The sequence below is a fragment of the Zonotrichia albicollis genome, chromosome 3 (assembly GCF_047830755.1).
Source record: "Zonotrichia albicollis isolate bZonAlb1 chromosome 3, bZonAlb1.hap1, whole genome shotgun sequence".
NCBI lineage: Eukaryota > Metazoa > Chordata > Aves > Passeriformes > Passerellidae > Zonotrichia > Zonotrichia albicollis.
This window is the reverse complement of record NC_133821.1, coordinates 71,492,539-71,511,446: the sequence shown is the minus strand read 5'-3', so window position 1 is coordinate 71,511,446 and position 18,908 is coordinate 71,492,539. Positions and strand designations below refer to the sequence as shown.

Below are 18,908 nucleotides of genomic sequence, written 5' to 3'. Positions count from 1 at the left end.
AGCAAATATTTTGACATTACAGTAAACATTTTTAAGAACTACCAGTTTTATATGCTATTAGCAAATCTACTGTAGATTATGTATCTTTCCACCTTGCTTTCCATTTGCAGGAAGGAGAGAATATGTGCACGCTAATAAGTAACAGATTTTACCCAGGGCTCCCTTCTTGTCTCAGAATAAAGTTTTCCCCACTGATGTCAGTCAAACAAAAGCCTAAGGAAAATAAAATGATCTTTTTCCCCAGTTAAGAACTGAGACTGCACCTTTATGCCGACCACAATTCCTGAAGAGGCTGCTGCATGAAGCTTTGTAGGTGTTCTGACAAACAAATGTTAGTGAAGATGCTCAAGCTGACTTTCCCACAGCATTGAAAAAGAGAAAATTTTTCGTGAGTCGTTCAATAGTACATGGAGGGAGTTGTCTAAAATGCATTCTGGAATCACTGTATTGAAAGATGAATTGTAATACCCACCAAACAAAGTGCTGTAAGCTGGGTTGAAGTGGTATTATAATTTATTATATGAATATCTACAGGATTGTTTTGCCCATTTTTTCATGCTCACCCCTAAATCAGATCATAAATATATTGCTTTTTGCTTAGGCAGAAAGATTTCTAAGTGACCAAATCCTTTCAGATTCAGTTCATAATACACAGTAACAAAGATTTTGAACAATGTTGAGAATTTATACATTTTCTTTTTGAGGTTACATGCCTTATATTTTCCCTGGGTGTCTGTAACATATACATTCCACTTTTCTAATTTTGGCTTTAAGGAAGAGAGCTATTCTCCTTTGAATCTAGTGACACATACATTCTGACATGAATATGAGGTTGTGTTCTGATTTTGGGATGTTAGCTGTCTTGGTTCTTGGAAGAAAATTGTGGAGCCTGGGAGAATGGTGATGAGATAAGTAAGGGGTTCAACAGATTCTCAGTCTTGAGCAGATTTTGTTATTGGTATTGAAGACACATTTTATCTTTAAATAGTTTATGATTAATAAGAAGCTTACTTGAAAATATAAGTTTTGCAGCTGATGATGGTTGTGAAATAGTGCTTCTGTTGTCATAGGCGCATTAAAATATACAGATTTGGTATGAGTAAGTGAGAGCTTATGAGAGGACACTGCATGGAAACATCAATGAAGGAAATAAGAATGCTTCACTCTGAGTAATCTCAATGCTAATAGACCCAGGTTGAGCATCAGTTCTTGGATCTGGAAAATTTTTTTTAAAGGATTTTTTTTTGGTGTTTTAAGTGCCAAAATAGAGAAACAACCATTTCTGTCCTCCCCTCTTGTCCAGGTTTTAAGAAGAGTTTGGATATTGGCATTTTCATCAATTTTCCTTTTCTCACAATAGTCTTTCTCCATGGAAAAAAGTGATAAACTTTAGAAAATAAAGAGAAATTGCTTTCTGTTATTATTTGAAAATATTGTGAAAAGAAATTATTAACTTCAACCCTCTATTCTGGTAAACACGAGGCCAATGATGAGCAGCAAAAATAGTCCAGAGAAAGCAGCTATTCTTTTTGAGGCCTTCACAAAAAGCTGGACAGTGTGTAATGGAGAAAACCAACTGAGAAAATTACAAAGAAAAAAGTTGACATTGACAGAAAATTCATAGGTTCTGACTCCTTCCATTTGGTTTAATGTGTCTCAGATATTCAACAGCTGGACTACTTGAGTACTTTACAGTTTGACAAGGTATAAAGTGCATTCTTTCAATAGACTTTGCGTTTTTTTGATTTTTAATTTTTTTTTAATGACATCTTGTAACATGAACAAAAGTTGAGAAGTCTTAGTGCAATGTGGTTTTTGTCACAGAGAAGAAAGTGTTCTTAAAAGAACTTGTGCTTCTCCAGCAGTTACCTACATGGAAGGGAGAAAGCTGAGCTTATTCTAAGTTCAGGTATTTTTACAGGTTTTTTTAAATTTTTCTTTTAAATGTATGTTCTGCTGTCCTTAACTGAATGGGACTGAGCATTGTACGAAAGTGAATTTTTGCCTAACTAGAAAAGATTAATTTGCAACTAGTTTGGAGGCACCCACCTTGGAGCTTTTCAAGATTATCTATGATAAAATCTTTCTCAGTTGTTCACATGAAGTGCTGTGGATATCTTAATTTGCATTACATTTGTAGCTGCAACTTTTTGTAGTTAAAATTTTTCTGGACCGATGATGCCCTGCTAAAATTGCTTTCAACACTGGAAAAAAAATCAAATCTATATTGGAATCAATTGTGTCTTTCTTTCAGCCCAAATTTCCCATCTGGTAGCAGAATTTCAGTTGGAAGCAGCTGAGAGGTACAGGAACAACATTGTCATTAAAGGCAAACTGTGGCATGGTGGGAGATGTTCAGCACTCTAAGCTGATAGTAGTGGAATCCTGTTAAGTATGTATTTTTTTCCACCCATGCCAACATTTTCAATTGTAGAAGTTCTAACTGTGAACAGAATATTTGAAATCATGGCCACTGTCTCTCAGGACAGTAATAGAAAAAATATATGCTAATTGGCCATTTGAGGAATCTGGAAAGCCATTCAGTCTCTAAAGAAGGCTTTTTCTCTGAGTTGGATGTGAGACTAAAATGAGAAGATTAGTTGTTCTTAAATAGAAAATTGTATAAAAATTCTTGCATCAAAACCGTCTACTCTCTTTCATACATAATAAACCCAAACAATAATCCATAACAGTATCCATTAATTGAAATATTACTGACCTCAGAAATTGGCCTCTGAGAGCACAAGGAACTATTTCTCAAAACTCACACAATCTGTGCTTCAATTCATGAGTAGTTGAATTTAGTCTGTTTCATGTCTTAAACCTTTAGGAGAGGCCAATCCAAAATGAGAAACAGTGAAAATGTGATATTTAAGATGTGCTGCATATATATCAATTGTTTTTATATGTGAATGTCAAGATAGAATTTAATGATTGAGGAACACTTCTGCATGGAGCATGTGTTTATGTCTGTGATTTCTGATTCTTGGTCACCTGTGGTATTAGAATGGCCTATGTCTGTTTTCACATTCAGACTGTAGCAAGGCACAGTTCATATTCCTGAGAGAGTGAAACGCACACATGGCTGCACAGAGCAACATAAATAGACCACAGTGCCCTGTCAGCACCCACATGAACACAAACACAGCACAGCCTGCTTCACCCTCTTCTTCCTCTCCAGCTAATCAGGATTAATGTCTGCTAGGGGCATATGCAACTTGAAGTTAGCTCTTATTCCCACATACCCACTGAAGAGAGAGAGCACACCTAAAGAAGATATTTAGAAACAGGATTTAGTGAGAAAATAGGATAGACTTCAGTGATTGAGGTCAGGATTACCATGCTGAACACTCAGCTAGTTGTAGTCAACTGGTTCCTTTTATCTCCTTTTCCCTCTATGTTATACTTGTTCCTTCTTGATCCATCTTGATCTACTTCTATTCCTTCCCCTAAATGGTTCCATTGTAAGTCTCATCCATTTATACAGTCCCCTTAATAGATCCCATAATGAATTCTGCATAGACTTTCCCCTGCTTCTCTTAATGAGGGGCACCCCCCTGTAGCTAATAACCCCTTTAACCTCAGGGAGTTCTGAGGCAGCCTCAACTCCTCTGGATGGTTTTCACAGTGGGACAAGGGGTGTCTGTAGTGCTTTTTCTACCCCTAGCAGCACTTTTAAATAACTGCTTAAATAATTCTATGTCATGGTAAAGGTCCTATGGTGTGACAGTATTTATACCAGCCTGTAAGGAAACTAGTCCTTGCCTAAGTCCTGAGACTGAACTGCAACAATAATCAGCAACATGATATAACAATAGTACACAAGTAGATACAGTGCTTACACCAGATTGTTGATGGAAGCCTCCATTAGGGAAAATAAATTTTTCTGTTGAGAAAATGAAATAGAAATACTTCTGTAGAACTGTGTGGTACCATCTTTTTTTCTCTGCTGATATTCTGATTTACATGAATGTTTTCTAACTGAAGGATTTATTTTTTAAATAGAAGCACAAGTGGGAGTTGGACACAATGAGATTTCCTGCTTCAGTAGTTAACCCTATGTAGATTAATGATTCACTTCAGCTCTAGCTGAATAATATTAGTGTAGCAAATTATCCTTTATAGTAGGATGCACTTTTCTGTGTCTTATGAGGCATTCACAAGACGGTACAGTGCTATAACTTATGCAAGTGTTCCTACAATATGTGCTTCATAGTTCTCACTGCTGAGACAATTACCAGTGAAAATGAGACCCAAGACTCATTTTGTTTCTCATCTTGAGGATTATGTTGCCTATAATTTGGGAAAGGTTTAAAGAAGTATTTAGACTATTTCCCTCCCACTCCCATAATTATACTGCTATGGTCACATGAGCAGGAACAAGTAGAAAAAAGCACCAGCTGTGTTTTGGCAGCTGTGTTAATGATCTTTTACATGCTACCAGGAAGCTTGGTATTGCTCCATTTTCCAGTTTGTATAAGCAAGCTTGGGTCTCTAGGTTGCATTCTGTTGGACTTGTACAAATCCAGGTGTGCTCTAAGATGGTGCAGTTGCTCTGTCAATTGACATGTGTTGGTTTGTTGATGCTTTCTGAAAAAGTGAACCAAGCTGCTCCATCGATTACCCTGGAGGAGTAAAAGCTTGGTGTTACAATGTACTAGGAAGGCTGGCTTTAGAACACTGAACCATGTCCCTTTTTTTTTGATTGTGGAAACAAATGCAACAAAACTCAATGATCCATTAGACTTTATTAGTTTTCTCATGCCAGTAAGTACTTACTGGTTTTGTATTTGCTAAAAAACTCCACAATAAAAAAAGTTATTCTTTTATCTGGAGAAGGACAGTTTTCCAGCTGATTGGAAAGTCAGCATTGCTTCCATTACATTGATTTGCTTTGAGAATAATCATACAGCTGCTATTAATTTGAGTCTGTTTTTTGTCACTGCCAGCTTGCTGAGAAAGCACAGTAAAACATGGCATGCACCATGATGGCTTTTTGCCTCACAGAGCTGTGGTGAGCTAGTAATGCCTGGTGTGGCTGACTGAGCTGGGGCATCCAGCTTCTCATGTCATGCTAAAGCTCTAGCTGTCCCCCAAAGGAAAGGTATTTTTACGAAGCATGGATTAACATCCTGTACTGTCTTCAGCCTAGCCTTGGAAAGATCAGGAATAATATCAACAAGGAAAAATATCAATGTTTGTGATGCTTGATGCTTCTGGTGCATCTTCCTTTGTCTGCAGTGAGCATTAACAGACTACCAATTTTTTAAAATACTGGTATTCCAGCCCTGTTTCTCTGTCCAGGAAGTTAGTGGGTTTGCTGTGACAGAAGAGAGGCTGGGACACTAGTAGTCTGAATCAGGTTGAAAACTGTAGCTGAATAGTAGTTAAAATCACCAGCTCTCTATGTGTATTTTTTTATTTACATTAAGAAGTTTTTTTATTGTCAGATTTAGATTAAGAGAAATTACATCTATTCCACTGTGATGCGCAAAATGCTGTTTACTCGCCACTGTGGTTTTTTGTGGTTTTTTGCAGTTTCATTTACAGAGCATGCTAAAAATAATGAAAGCCAAAGGTGTATATTAAATTGCAGTCAAGCAGTGCTCTATCTGAAGGCAAGAAACAAGACTTCAAACTGATTCTCAGGAAAATATGCAGGAAATGTTATTGGAAGAGGGCTTCAATTTGAAAAATCACTGTACAAAATTTCCCTCTCCCACACAGCCTAGTATTTCAAAGCAGGCAAACAGAAAAAAGACTTCCTGTTGAACACACTTCTTTGCCCCACAGAGCCAGTGCATCCAAGATGTTTGCAGAGCTAAATGTTTTTCTGGCTGTATTTAATAATGAATCTATCATGACATTTTGAAAATTTTAGGACTTCCAAAAAGGAAACTATATATACACACACCTGTGGCTTTGAATTTATTGTGAGATATGTCCTAAACCACAGATCTTCCGTGGTAGAAGCCCAAGCAATGTGTTTAACCTCAAGTGTTACCCATTCAACCTATAAGGAACAGTCTTATTCTGAGAAGGTGAGGTAAATTGCTTATGTAAAATTAAAAAAAAAAAGTATTTAAAAGTACTCTGGAATAAAAATGCTAATCTATATTTCTTACATTTCTAAGAGCTTAACTGGGAGGTGGGCAGTTTGGAGAGATTTATTAATGTTTTGCTTGTCTCTGTTTATTGTAAAGAGTATTAGTGACACTGATCCAGGACAGTTAAAACTATAATTGTTTGTGGCCACAGGTGAATATAATACATATATATATGTAAATGAGTTTGAGAGAGGAAAGGGGATTTATGAAAGGGGACAAGTGACTGTATGATTCCTGCTGGAACAATGGAATGAAACAGTTTTTTTCGTTCTATGGAGTATTTAATGCTATTGAAGAAAAATATTGAGATAATTCTCCAAGTAGGTACAGTTGCAGACATGTTCTTCAGATTGAAATAAATACAGCCTCACTCACTTCTTATTCCACTGAGAAACTTTGGCTGCTAGTGATTTATTTTCCTGACTGAAGTGACTATGAGTCTTACCACACTTTCAGCATCTGCACAGAAGGCAGGAATGATAGTTGGAGATAAAAATTTTCTTTATCTCCATCAGAAAGTGTTCGGGAATACTTGCTACACTCTGCCACTTAACACGTTTCCTATTTTACAGTAATACTGGTAGGTAATAAACATGAATTCAAATCTCCTTACTGTTTCTTTCATTGTTTACTGATCATCTAAGCATTCACAAGAGATTTTGTGTGGATTAAGTCTAAATCTTGCAGCTTCTTTACAATGACTATGCAATACAAAAAGCTTTAAATATTAAATCATGCATAAATGCCATGATAGCCTCTGGCATCATCATATGCAGACTTATAGCACAGCATCTTAAAAATAATTACTTGATATGTGTTCTGCTTTTCCAATACAAATAGCTGCTGCTTTTCCTTGGCTTCAGTTCTATCTCTGTAGCATATGGCTTTTAGAAGGTTAAAAACCAAACCAAACCAAACCAGACCTGTGTCACTAATGTTTGTCATTCTGCAATTGCAGATGTATTTGTGGTTTGCATTCCAGCAAGCGTGTACACAGAAATAAACCTTGATAAATCAATTGAATGGGCAGGTAAAATGGACTATAATGAGCATTGATTATCTGCTTGCATTCTGTTTCTGTAGTGATATTTGATGTGTCTCTGTCCTGTAAAGCTTATTCATGGTCACACTGCTGAGCTGGATGAATGTTTTGTAGAATGATTGAAACAAGATTATTTTATAGAATGGTTTCAGCATGATGTGATTATCTTTCAATAGCTTAAAACTGTGTTTTTCTTTAACAGAGATAGAGTTGTAATAGTTTGGCAACTCTTAAACATTGTGGAAAGTGTATGTCTATAAACACACATAAAGAAACAATGCCACTCTTACAAATTGAAAATACTTGAAAACAAACTTTGCAAACATGTGGCTGAAATGACAGTTTAGCAATTACCTACTAAGCTATGTGAAACTTAGAGTACTTTGTAATTCTATTTTCAAAGTCTCTATTTGCCTAATGCAACTAATTTTTTTGCTTTCAGAAATGTCAGTGGAGAATTTGTTTCTGTAGTTTTAAGAGTTTCCGTGTAATCCAAGGGCATATTGCATTTCTAGGGGAAAGAAAACCAGTCAAACATTAGCATATTTACTGTACTTATTTTGGCAGCTATGAAGAAATTAGACTGAATTTTTCATTGTGCATTTAGTTGTATTTTAACAGTTCTTGTATTTTTCAGGTTTTCCAGATTGCGTATGTTATTGTGAAAGCAGCCAATTCCCCTCGTCCTGGGAACTGGATACTGGAGCGCTCGCTGGATGGCGTGGACTATCAGCCCTGGCAGTACTATGCCATCACAGACAGCGAGTGCCTGACGCGCTACAACATCCATCCCCGGCCTGGAACCCCGTCCTACGTAAAAGATGATGAAGTCATATGCACTTCTTATTATTCCAAAATCCACCCTCTGGAAAATGGAGAGGTAAGATCAGATGGTGTTCCGTATGCAGCATGGCAGGAAAAAACTCCTTTGGTTAATTGGCTAATCTGCCTTCAGCAGAGTGTTTTGGTACAACTGAAAAATGTGGTGAGAATCTATTTGCAAGTTTTAAAAGCTCATCTTATGTGGTCCTATATAAATGCACACAAGGTTCCCTCTAATAAGAACATTCTACCGAGTAAACCAAGAAGTAAAAGAGTTTATCAGCTAGGCATTTAGTGGTTTCAGACAACTTTACGTGCTTGAAATATGTTCCTATGTCACTTGTGAACAAAGGGGAGAATACTTGGAAAAATCACCAACTCAGTGAAGTAATAAAATACTTTTCTTTTAGATGCATTTTCAGTCCCTGTGTACAAGCCAGGATGTCACATGATAATGATTTTATCCAGAATTTAATTTAATGCTTTAAGAGCTGACCCTCTGCCCCTGTTTATGCTTATTTCTTCTTCTTTCAGAGATCTCTACTCTTTTACACTAAGTCCAGGCACATGAATCATGGACCAGTCATTTGTTCTAATTGAGGGTGTGGAAAAGATGTGGTGGACTTCAGAATGAGAATCTGTAGTTGAAAGAGCAAGGCAAATGTAACACCTGTAGCTGAAAATGCAGCCTTTTCAGTCACTTAAAATGATGAGAGGGAAAGCCATGTGTAACACATTCCAGCTGCATTTTTTTTCACAATTTTTTTTCCGACAGTTGCTCTGCAAATGATATTTTAGCCTCAATATTTATCCCTCTGTTATTTTGTCTGTTCCACTTTTTAATTATTTATTTTTGTATAAATAAGTACGAAATTACTTTCTTCTGTTCCCCCAAACGCAAAGCAATGGTCACGTGCAAAATTGTTAATACAGTTGTTTTTGAGTTCTGGATGTAGATATATATTGTTTGTTTCTGTTCTCAGAAAATTTCCAATGCCAGTTGCAAAAATTTGATGTGTTCTTTCCTTTCCTTAGTAAATTACCTACATCTGGTATGTGGTTTCTTTAAAGACAGAGATGACTTTGAAGGGAGGAATGAATCTCTTCTATTCCACTTGGCAAAGGGGAGTTGTTAGATGCTGGCATACTCATGAAAGGCATGGGATAAACCCTAAGTTAATCTTCCCTCCTCTAGGTAGTTATTAATCTGAGATGTGGCTGTGATAGAATGAGAACAGCTTGAAATGGAAAGCCTAAGTATTAACATTTATAGTGATTGGAAGAGTGAAGTATCATTCCACATGAACTGATTATCTTACAATTTTAACAATACTCTTTTCATAAGTAAAGCACTATTTTAAGCTGTCTGAGTAGCTAAAGGGTGCATTATGAAGCAGCATTTACAGAGAATTAACCCAGGTTAATTAATTTTCATGTTTTTCAAACACATAACATGAAAAATAACATTTCTACCAATATCATATTTACTTACAATTGTGTTGCTGGTGGTATTTTGCTCCTGGTCTTTCAGTGGAACTACATCTGCATATAACTTATGTTCATTCCAGGAGAGTAATTTTGTTCTGTGAATCAGATAAGGCAGTCATCTTGTAAGAATGATAGGGTTATGAAATGTAAATAAAGTACCTTTGCTTCAAACCCCATGAGTCGCTTAGGCACACCCTTCTGGTGTACACCCAGAAAACCTGATGAAGTGCACAAGGAACATGCTTGGCAAGCCAGTGGCAATGTCAAGTGTACATCCAATACAATACTGTCAGAAGTTAAAATCGTCTAATTTGTCATCTTAGAAAAATCAGAAAATATTCTCGTTATGTGTGCTTTCAATGAACATTTTAGTCAATTACTTTATTCATTAGGGTATTTCAAAAAATGTTCATTCTAAGCCAAATATTTTTTGTTTTTTAATGCTATTTCTTTTTGCACCAGTAATATTATCTTGGCCAGTCACAGAATTAAAACCAGCAACAGCTAGAACAAGAGAGCCAACAAAACAACAACAAATAAACAAAAACCTTTTGTGATTTATCTTCAGATCTGTGTAACTAGCACAAGTTTAAATCAAATGGGAACAAGCAATCTATAGACCAGGAATTATTTGCAAAAAGTAATTTTATTGAATGAGTTAATGGAAAATTGCATAATGACGACTTACAAATGAATAAACGTAAGAAAATCTCAAAGAAATTTCTCTAAAAGTGAAGACTTGAATGCAGAAAGATTCCTAGCATTCTGGTTTCCATACTGAGCTATCAGTAACAGCTAGAAGAACAGTGTGTCTCTATACCATACTGGCTGAGGTAGACTTTTAGCAGAGCTGTTTCACAGCATCATGGAATCAGTAAGAATGGAGGGGACCACAGTGGGTCATATGGTCTGAACCCTTTGTATAAGCAGGGTCATCCTAGAGGACATGGCACAGGATTGTGTCCAGAGAGTTTTTGAATATCTCCAGTAAGGTAGATTCTGCGACCTCTCTGGGCAATTTGTTCCAGTGCACAGTCACTGCAAAATAAAGAAATTCTTCCTTGTGTTTGGGTAGAATCTCCTGTGCATCAATTTCTGCTTGTTGTCTCTAGTCCTGATGCTCAGCACCACTGAGAAGAGCCTGGTTCATCCTCCTGCCAGCCCTCTTTCAGATAGTTTCATACATCAATGAGGACCCCTCTGTGTCATCTCTTCTTGAGGCTGAACAGGCTCAGCTCCTTCAGCTTATCCTCATAAGAGAAATGCTTCAGTTCCCAAATAAATATGAGCTAAAGCTTTCCAAAACAGTATTTCAAAACAAAAATTAATGTTCTTCTGTCTCCCTATGCCAGAAAAATGGGAGGAAGAGATTATTTCACTTAATGAGTTATTCATTATCTTTTAGTGAACTGATGTTTCTTGCTTTAATAGTATTTAAAAAAATTTTTTTACACTGAGTAAGAAAGACCTGTTTCTGTAAGGAATAATAGCTGGTGATGCGAGTCTGGTATTTTCAACTAAATAAGAACGCTTATTTTGGTTTTTTTTTTACTTAAATACTGTATAAGAACGTAACTTCTTTGTTTCTTTATTTCCTCAGATGATCATTAGTTTGAGAACTAAAAGTTAGAGGGTTACCATAGTGATTTTTACCTCATTTCGCTTATACAGGAGCCTCTGATGTTTACATCCAGTTTGCACCATTTTATTGAAATATTTTTTCTTCTGCTAGACTGAAATTTGTTTCACGGCCTCTTTACCTTGATGACTAGGTGAATGTAAGATTCTGAACATTAGCCTTCAGTGTTGTAATTTTCTTTTCTCTGAGATGCTGAAAGATTTCTCTTAGCAAATGCTTGCTTGAATTAGCACATGTAGGTTATTTGTATTTTGATACATCGCAATCTTCCTTCTTGCTTGCAGTTGTTTCAAAGCTGGGCCATGTGAAAACTTCAGGTGCAACAGATGATCACTATAGCATGTTAGGAAAATGTGTATCTTTTCATAGAACAAGGACACAGTTTTGTAGGAAGTAAACTTGGAGGAAACAGCATTCTTTAAACATACATAGATTTAGAGTGTTTTGTTTGGACTAGGAGAAAATAAATATTTAAGTTTTAAAAAATTGTTCCGTTTTTTCTTCAGTTCTTTGTGCAAGCAGATATTGAAAGTCACATGCAATGGAGACAGTGGAAGAAAAGCTTAATTAATCTGATAGGAAAGCTCTTCATTTTACTAAGAAGGCAAAACTACTCTCCCACCTCCTGCCTCACTCCCCCACCAATATTCTGGGAAACACTGAGTTTCTCTAAAATAAGGCTTTCTGAAAGTTTAAAAACTGAGAGTAAGGTGGTGAATTTAATTCCGACATTTTAAAATCTTAATTGAAATACCCAATTGTCTCCTTTGTCTGTCATCAAATAAAGTTATTCTGTCAAAGTTTGTTTAAAAATATATAATTATTTCTGGTGGTGTGGAAGGTATGTAAACTTCCAAGGAAAAGAAATCATTCCTTCTTTGTGGGCAGAATCTCTGGTCAGAAGATGCTGCCTCAAAGGATATTTCTGTGGTTGATTAGAGTTTCGGTTATACAGTGACAACGGAGAGATAAAATCTCAGGATTCAGTAAATATTTCCTTGTAGTGAGTAAGGCATCTGTGTGAGATGCCTTTCATATGTTATTTTCAGTTGCTGAGAATGCTCTATTGACATTTAAATATAGAAAAGTTGAAGGATATAGTAAGCCTTGTATTTGAAGGGAAGTAATCTGATTGTAGAAATGAGAATGACACCTAATAGCAGTATACCAAGTGGACCAAATTTCCAAAACATTTATCTGGATTCCTCATATCTAACACAGCCCTTGGTGTTGCTTGATTCTTTTCAGCAAGAGGCATTTGTGAAGCAAATGGTTCATAAAACAGTCTTGGTAATGACTATTGGTTTATTATTAAGGAGGTAATATAGTTGCACATCTGCTATGTTCCATTGCAAACGGCATGGTACTGCCATGTTCAAAGGTGAAAATTGGAGGCTGAAAGACTTTGGCAAGAGCTGTCTGTGTGAACAATGGAGTTAAAGGTTCTCTCAGTTCTGGTGTCTATCAACAGGGAAATTCTTTCTGTCTCCTCTATGTCTAAGGCTGAAGCAGAGGACTGACAGGAAAGAGAATTATGGTGGAATTAAGTAACCTATCTCCTTGATATTCTGCAAGAAGTCTTTCTATCTCTATTACAGTGGTGAGAATGATACTGCTGATACTGCAGGGAAGGTGATGCTTCAGTTGTGCTCCTTTAAATGCTTAATCTCATAGCTTTCTTGTGATTGTAGCAATATAATTGTAATGTAAAAAACCCCAAAACTCCGTGGTAGTAAAGACAAGCCTTGTATAAGCATGTTCATTAGTGTTTATATTCTTCAGTCAAGTGGAAGTTCAAAGTGTGTACTTACCAAGTAAAGAAGAAAAATAAACAGAAACAAGTGCCTTGACAGTTATTTTTTTATTTTGTTCGCTTGTTGCCATAGCACTTGAATGCTAGTGTTGTGTCCATTTTTAAATGCATGCCTCAGGTCCCTTGGAACCTCCCCCAGTGTACCAGTACTTTGCTGAGCTTGCCTCATGTCAGTGATACCATGAACATGGAACTCTAGTATTTCCCAATGTTTGCATGCTAGTTTTCTCCTCTTCGTACAGTAGTGCTTGTCCTGTTGGGTGCAGTCTCAGTGGTTCACAGAGAAGGAAGGGAAGAAAAAGAGACTTAGAAATGGACTTTAAAATGTGTTCCTCCCATAGCTAAATTTAGACTGAGAATGTCAATGCTAAGAGGACAGAGGGTACGAATTTTTGAAGTACTCAAAATTGAAATGTATTCAGTTGCAGACTAAAAATTTTGAGTTTGCTTTTTTTTTCTTACTTAATAATGATACAGATGCTACACAGTTTCTAAAAAAAATTTGTCTAAGCATTTGTGAATTACAGTGTTGATGCTTCCTTTATAGTTCTTATTTTTAGATTTATCCTCTCAGCTCCTAACATGTATTAAGTATCTTGTCTTTATTGCAAAATAATTTTCTAAAGTCTGAACTATTATTTCCCCTTGAGTAACAGTGATAGGTTTCAAATGCATAAGATGTAGAAAAGGCATCAACAGTAAAAAGTAATGCCAGTAATATCTTTGTCCATGCCCTCAACTGCAATCACCCTAGACATTTCTCATGAGTATGCTAAATTTCCATATATTTGACTTGCATTTCTGTACACTTCAGTACAGTGCTTGTGGTTATGGCATATGTTGTCTTGTACCCGTATTGTGTTGCTATATTTTCACTGGGAAAAAAAAGCACCATATAAAAAAAAATAGGTAACAGCCTATTATTAATGGATGAAACTGTTCAGAAATTTAAGTGGATTCTACTTCCAGCATCACAGTTTAGACAAAGACATTAGGCAGAGACTAATGAATGCAGTCTGCCTCAGAATCCAAAATAGCTTGGATTTTGAACAGCTTTTTTCAGCTTGACATCTGAAAAGGGAGAATAACAATAATTTTAAGTAATTCAGATTTTTTTCCCAAACAATGAAAGATAAATTTTTATTTTGATTGACATGAATTGTTCCATGTGATGCAAAATGAAAACATGTTATTTGGTCATTTACTTTTTTTTTTTTTCAATCCAAAGACAATGAAAACAAATTCCACAAAACCGTGAATGGAGGACATGTGACAGTCTTTTGCTTAGAATGCAAAAGAAAACCTCAGCAAATAGAGATCTTATGAGATGTAATCCTTGCATCCAAGATGTTCTGCTTCCCAGGTTTTTAGCATACTTTGAGCCAGGCTGTCTAGCTAGCTGGCACAGCTTCATTTTCTAAGAAATAATGAGTTCGGTTTTCTCTGGACTGAAATCCAAGTGTCCCATCAGTTTAGGATCTTTCTCATCCTGCTTTTCCATCTTAAAATGCACAGTTAGTTTTTTGTAGTGATTAGTAGTAGGGACAGCCAACGGAATCTGTATGTAAATGGTGCTTGTTATTAAAGATCTTTCTACTGAAGTTGTGGAAGGGGCTAGCAGCGGGCCTGTTAGCTAAAGGAGCGAGAAGTAAGAAGAAGCAGCTGATAAGGAGCTTTCTCCAAGGCTATAACCAAGGAGATCGAGAGAAGGAAGATATAAGAGCATTCTGCAGCTGGATGAAGCAGTTTTAGAAAGTTAGGTGGAGTCAGAGTAACTTTTCACCAATGGCATGATATTGAATTATTGTGGCCAATAGCTAAGGTAGAAGAAGGGTAAACAACTGGAAAGTGTATAAAAGATCAGCCATTTTCATTAATAAACTGTTGTCAAGTGTTACCAACTGAGACTGCTTGTGGTCTCTGCTTTATGTCGTGACCGCCTTGACTGCGACAGAAGTTAACAGTGACCTTCAGATCAGATCTGCCATGGAGGCTGTTAATCTCATTTTATTCAGTGTTGCATCTCTTCAGAGTGAACAGTCCGTGCTTAACACTCTTAAGTTACTCATTAGGGATTACTCATACTCCCTATTGATTTTGGTTAACATTTTCTTTGCATCCCCTCCCACCCCCACCTTCTGGCTACAGCAGCTTCAGGAAGATTTCTGCTCAAGCCATTTTTTTGGATGCTATATTTTTGGATACCATTCGTATATGATTGGTCTTGGTGAAATGATTTGATGATAACTTCTACTTGTCAGTCTTCTTTTTCAAGTGCTTTGAAAGGATGTAGCAACCTAGAAAGTTTCTTGTGTCTACCAAGGAGTGACAATACTGATTTTCTTGCATTCTCCAAGCTTTCCAGTTAGAATAACTTCAAAAGGAATGGTTTACAAAAAGAAATAAAACAGATTAGAGGTTTGGACAAAGATTTGGATCGACTTAATTTTGTTGCTTTTGGAGTTTTGTCTTTTTTTAAAAAATTGGTTATTTGGCTTAGTACAACTAAACTTGAGTATCTGATCTGAGAAAAAAAGACCTTTAACAATGACTGCCAAATAAATGGATACATCTTAAATATTCTGTTTACACAATGGTATATTGCCTCACTAATGTAAAATTAATGTTTCCTGTTTTTCTAACAGACATTGAAAGATATGTGAAAGGAAAAGGCAAACATATGACATTTGTGTTCAGTGTCATAGGAAAGTATTGAAAACATAGAATTTTAGATTATTTTGTTGTGCACAATGAGAATTGTTTTTGCAATAATTTATTCAAAACTTCTACAACTAATTTTGCAAGTTGATAATTTCATACTTACATTATAGTAATATTCGCTGCTATTTTTTGCCTAGGAAAAAGGGAAATTAAGTAATATTTTCAACTTGAAAGTTCATACTGAACTTGAGTTTCTGATATTTAATACTACAGAAAAAAAGAGTGGATACAAAAATATGAAATGTACTTCTAAAATTATGCTGCAAAGAGGAAAAAAAAATGTGCAAAGCTGAGTATAAGTAGTATTGCAGTCTCCCATTATTGTAAAAACAAGAGACAGGATATTTACTGGTACATCTGTGTGGGCCAAGTTGGAATGAAAGTTTCTTTTGTGTAGTTAGACAGCCCACTTTTCTGTCTTGGCACATCTTCTCTCCCTGAGCAGAAACTGATTTTGTAATAGCTACCATTTCTTGAAAGAAAAACTTATTAATCATATGAATCATAAAATTTAAATAATAATGAAGTTGCCATATGCAAAAAACATACTATAAAGAGCAGTCTTTGAGTTTGAAGCCAAATTGATTAGAATATTTACCTTTTTCCTTTGGCATCCATCGTTAATTGACTACAATGCTTACTGAAAAGAGAAGTGTTACGTGTCTTTATGTAGATCTGTGACAGATTTTCCAAATTTTAAAAGGAGGATTCATGCCTGTAAATGTAGTTTATAACTCATACTCTTTCAGCATTCCAAAGGGAACTGGTATGCTTAAGTGTTGGTATTTACTTGAATGACCCAAATTTCTCTTGTTGGGATTGGTAGCAGAGTTTTGGACAGTAATAGTTTTCATTCTGAAAGCAAAAGAAGAGTAATGGGTATTTGGTGAGGGGTTTTTGTTTTCTGTTTGATTAGAGGAACTGAAGATCCATTGTTGGTGGGGCATTCTTTTTTGTTTGGTTTAGATTTTATTGTTTGTTTTTGTTTGGTTGGTTTTTGTTTTGTTTTTTTTCATTGGTTGGTTGGTTTTTTTGTTTTTTTTTTTTTTATTAGATGTTACGATGAAAAATTACTGGGCAAAAGAATAGCGTAATTGTCAAAAAATGATTTTTTTGAAGGACAAATTAGTTAAAAGCCAGGTGGACTACGTGAAGGAGTAACTGTAATTGCTAAAATCTCATTGAAGCAGGGAAATATGAATATATCAGCCTGAGGCCAAATATAGGTATGCTTTCATGAGAGAAGAGAAGAGAGAAGAGAAACAAAACCAGCAGCATAGTTTACCTGGAATTTTCAGTTTAAATGGTAAATGTTACATAAATTCAATAGAACGAAAGTTAGTCAATTAAACACTGTGGACCAATGGAAAAATGACTCAAAATTCAAACTACTCAAAAATCAAATTATTTGATTGAGGTCTGGAGTTAAGAACATTTAAATGAAGAAAGCAGAGGCATAGTCTGGATAAATAGACTAAGTAGACAGACTGTCTCAGCAAACAACTCTCAGTCAAAGAAAATTGGTATATCATACCTGAGGAAGAGTAGGAAAAGTAAGGGTTGCAGTACTACTTAATCAAGGTGGTGAGACTACATAAAGAGGCTCTGAAGGAAAAAGAAAGGAAAAAAACCCACTATAGTTAAAAAGGAAATTATTCTTAGCTTCCCATAGGCTGAGTAACTGTCACAAAGACTGATTTTTTAAATCCGTTTGAATGTTCTTTCAAGAAGCAATGTAATGGTGCGACTAAGATTTTGGGATGCAACTCAAAATGTTGTGAGAAGAGGTGCAAGGCAGGATGGCTCAAAATACTGTTATTTAAAGACTGTTCTGTAAAATGGTAATTATATTCTCACTGTTTAATGTTAAGAAAATTTGGAAAGAGAATAACAAACTGTAAAGCAATCTCTGAGGGTAGAAATATATTACTATATATCCTCTTTTTAAATATGTAGGAGTTTATGCATGCTATTTGCAAAAAAAAGAATAAATTTTAGAGTATCCAAAAAGGTAGCAGCATAAAATACCTGAATGTTAATAGGCATTAGAAACTGTTAATAGGCATTAAAGACATCATTTAAAAGCAAGGAAAATAGGAATTTTGCAAATTAACATAAAATTGTGGTAAGGCAAAAGAAGAGTGAAGAACCAAACTACTGCCTTTTCCTATCAAAAAAATGTCTGTGCAGGAGGCCTAAAAATCCAAAGAGAAGTGTTTTCAAGCACATCAGAATAATAAAGCTGCTAGCCAAGTGAGATACAAGAGGCGTGCCAAGGACAGCAAATCCATAGCAGGTGGATTCTGTGGCTTGAGCTTCCTACGGAGGGACATAACAAAGTAGCCACAGAAGAGCTTTTCTTTGTTTTCAAAGTTGGAGGATCTTCTGAAGGAAGAGCAGATCCAAAAGAGCAGTTTAAAGGCTGTGGCAGATTTGTTCCCCAGCTTTTATTGCCGATCACATTGTGGGAGATATCCCTGTGGTCACTTGGGTCGGCTGTCCCAGCTGTGTCCCCTGCTGACCCCTTAAGCACCTCCATACTCTCACCAAGGGAGGCAGGGTGAGAACTAGCTGGAATATCTCTCTGTTATCAATGCTGCATTCATCACAGATCCAAAGCACAGGCTCACACAAGATACTGTGAAAAAAGCAAAAACCAGCACAGTAGTTGACTATACGAGTAATTTTATATCATGTATCATAACTGAAATCTGAAAAATCCGGGCATTTGAGAGTTGGTCAAAACCCTCAAAGTGTAGATTTTTTTTTAAATTAAAGTAAGCACTACTATTTTTGTAACTTTCCAACAATTAATCATCATGGGAGCAAAGAACAAAATGCACATTTCATGCACATAATTCTTTAATCTCCTGTGTTTTACAGATTTCTGATTACATTCTTGGCCTGGACTGTTCATTCTGTGCTACTCAGAAGTGGATTTTTTCCCTCCCCTGACTTTTCTTTTAGTAGCTGCTGTAAAATATCTCTGAAGTCTGAATAGGTCAGGTTCACAGTTGGAGAGATATCAAAGTTTGTTGTATTCTACAACTGAATGTCCTATTTAATCTTTCTTTTTAAATCATTATAAATGGTTTTAAAGGAAATGAATGCTTACCATTCACAGGCATCCCATCTGGTATTCAAAAGCAGTCACCAGTTTATGTTCCAAATGACATGACACAAGTTCTGCTAGAACTTTGAGTCCAACACTATACAGTAATTGTAATGAACTTTTCCATCACAAAGAAAACCAAAAAAGTTTTGTAAAATTGCTTT

The 18,908-nt window shown here is 35.9% G+C and overlaps 1 protein-coding gene across 4 annotated transcripts in view; it reads left to right on the top strand.

Moving 5' to 3' along the window:
* The window catches only part of LAMA2 (laminin subunit alpha 2), a 344,097-nt gene that overhangs the window by 97,870 nt on the left and 227,319 nt on the right, over nt 1-18,908 (top strand). For all 4 annotated transcript variants that reach the window (XM_074537835.1, XM_074537834.1, XM_074537833.1 and 1 more), the window contains exon 4: nt 7,787-8,029. In XM_074537835.1, coding sequence (XP_074393936.1) covers nt 7,787-8,029 — 243 coding nt within the window. The remainder of the gene's footprint in view (nt 1-7,786; nt 8,030-18,908) is intronic.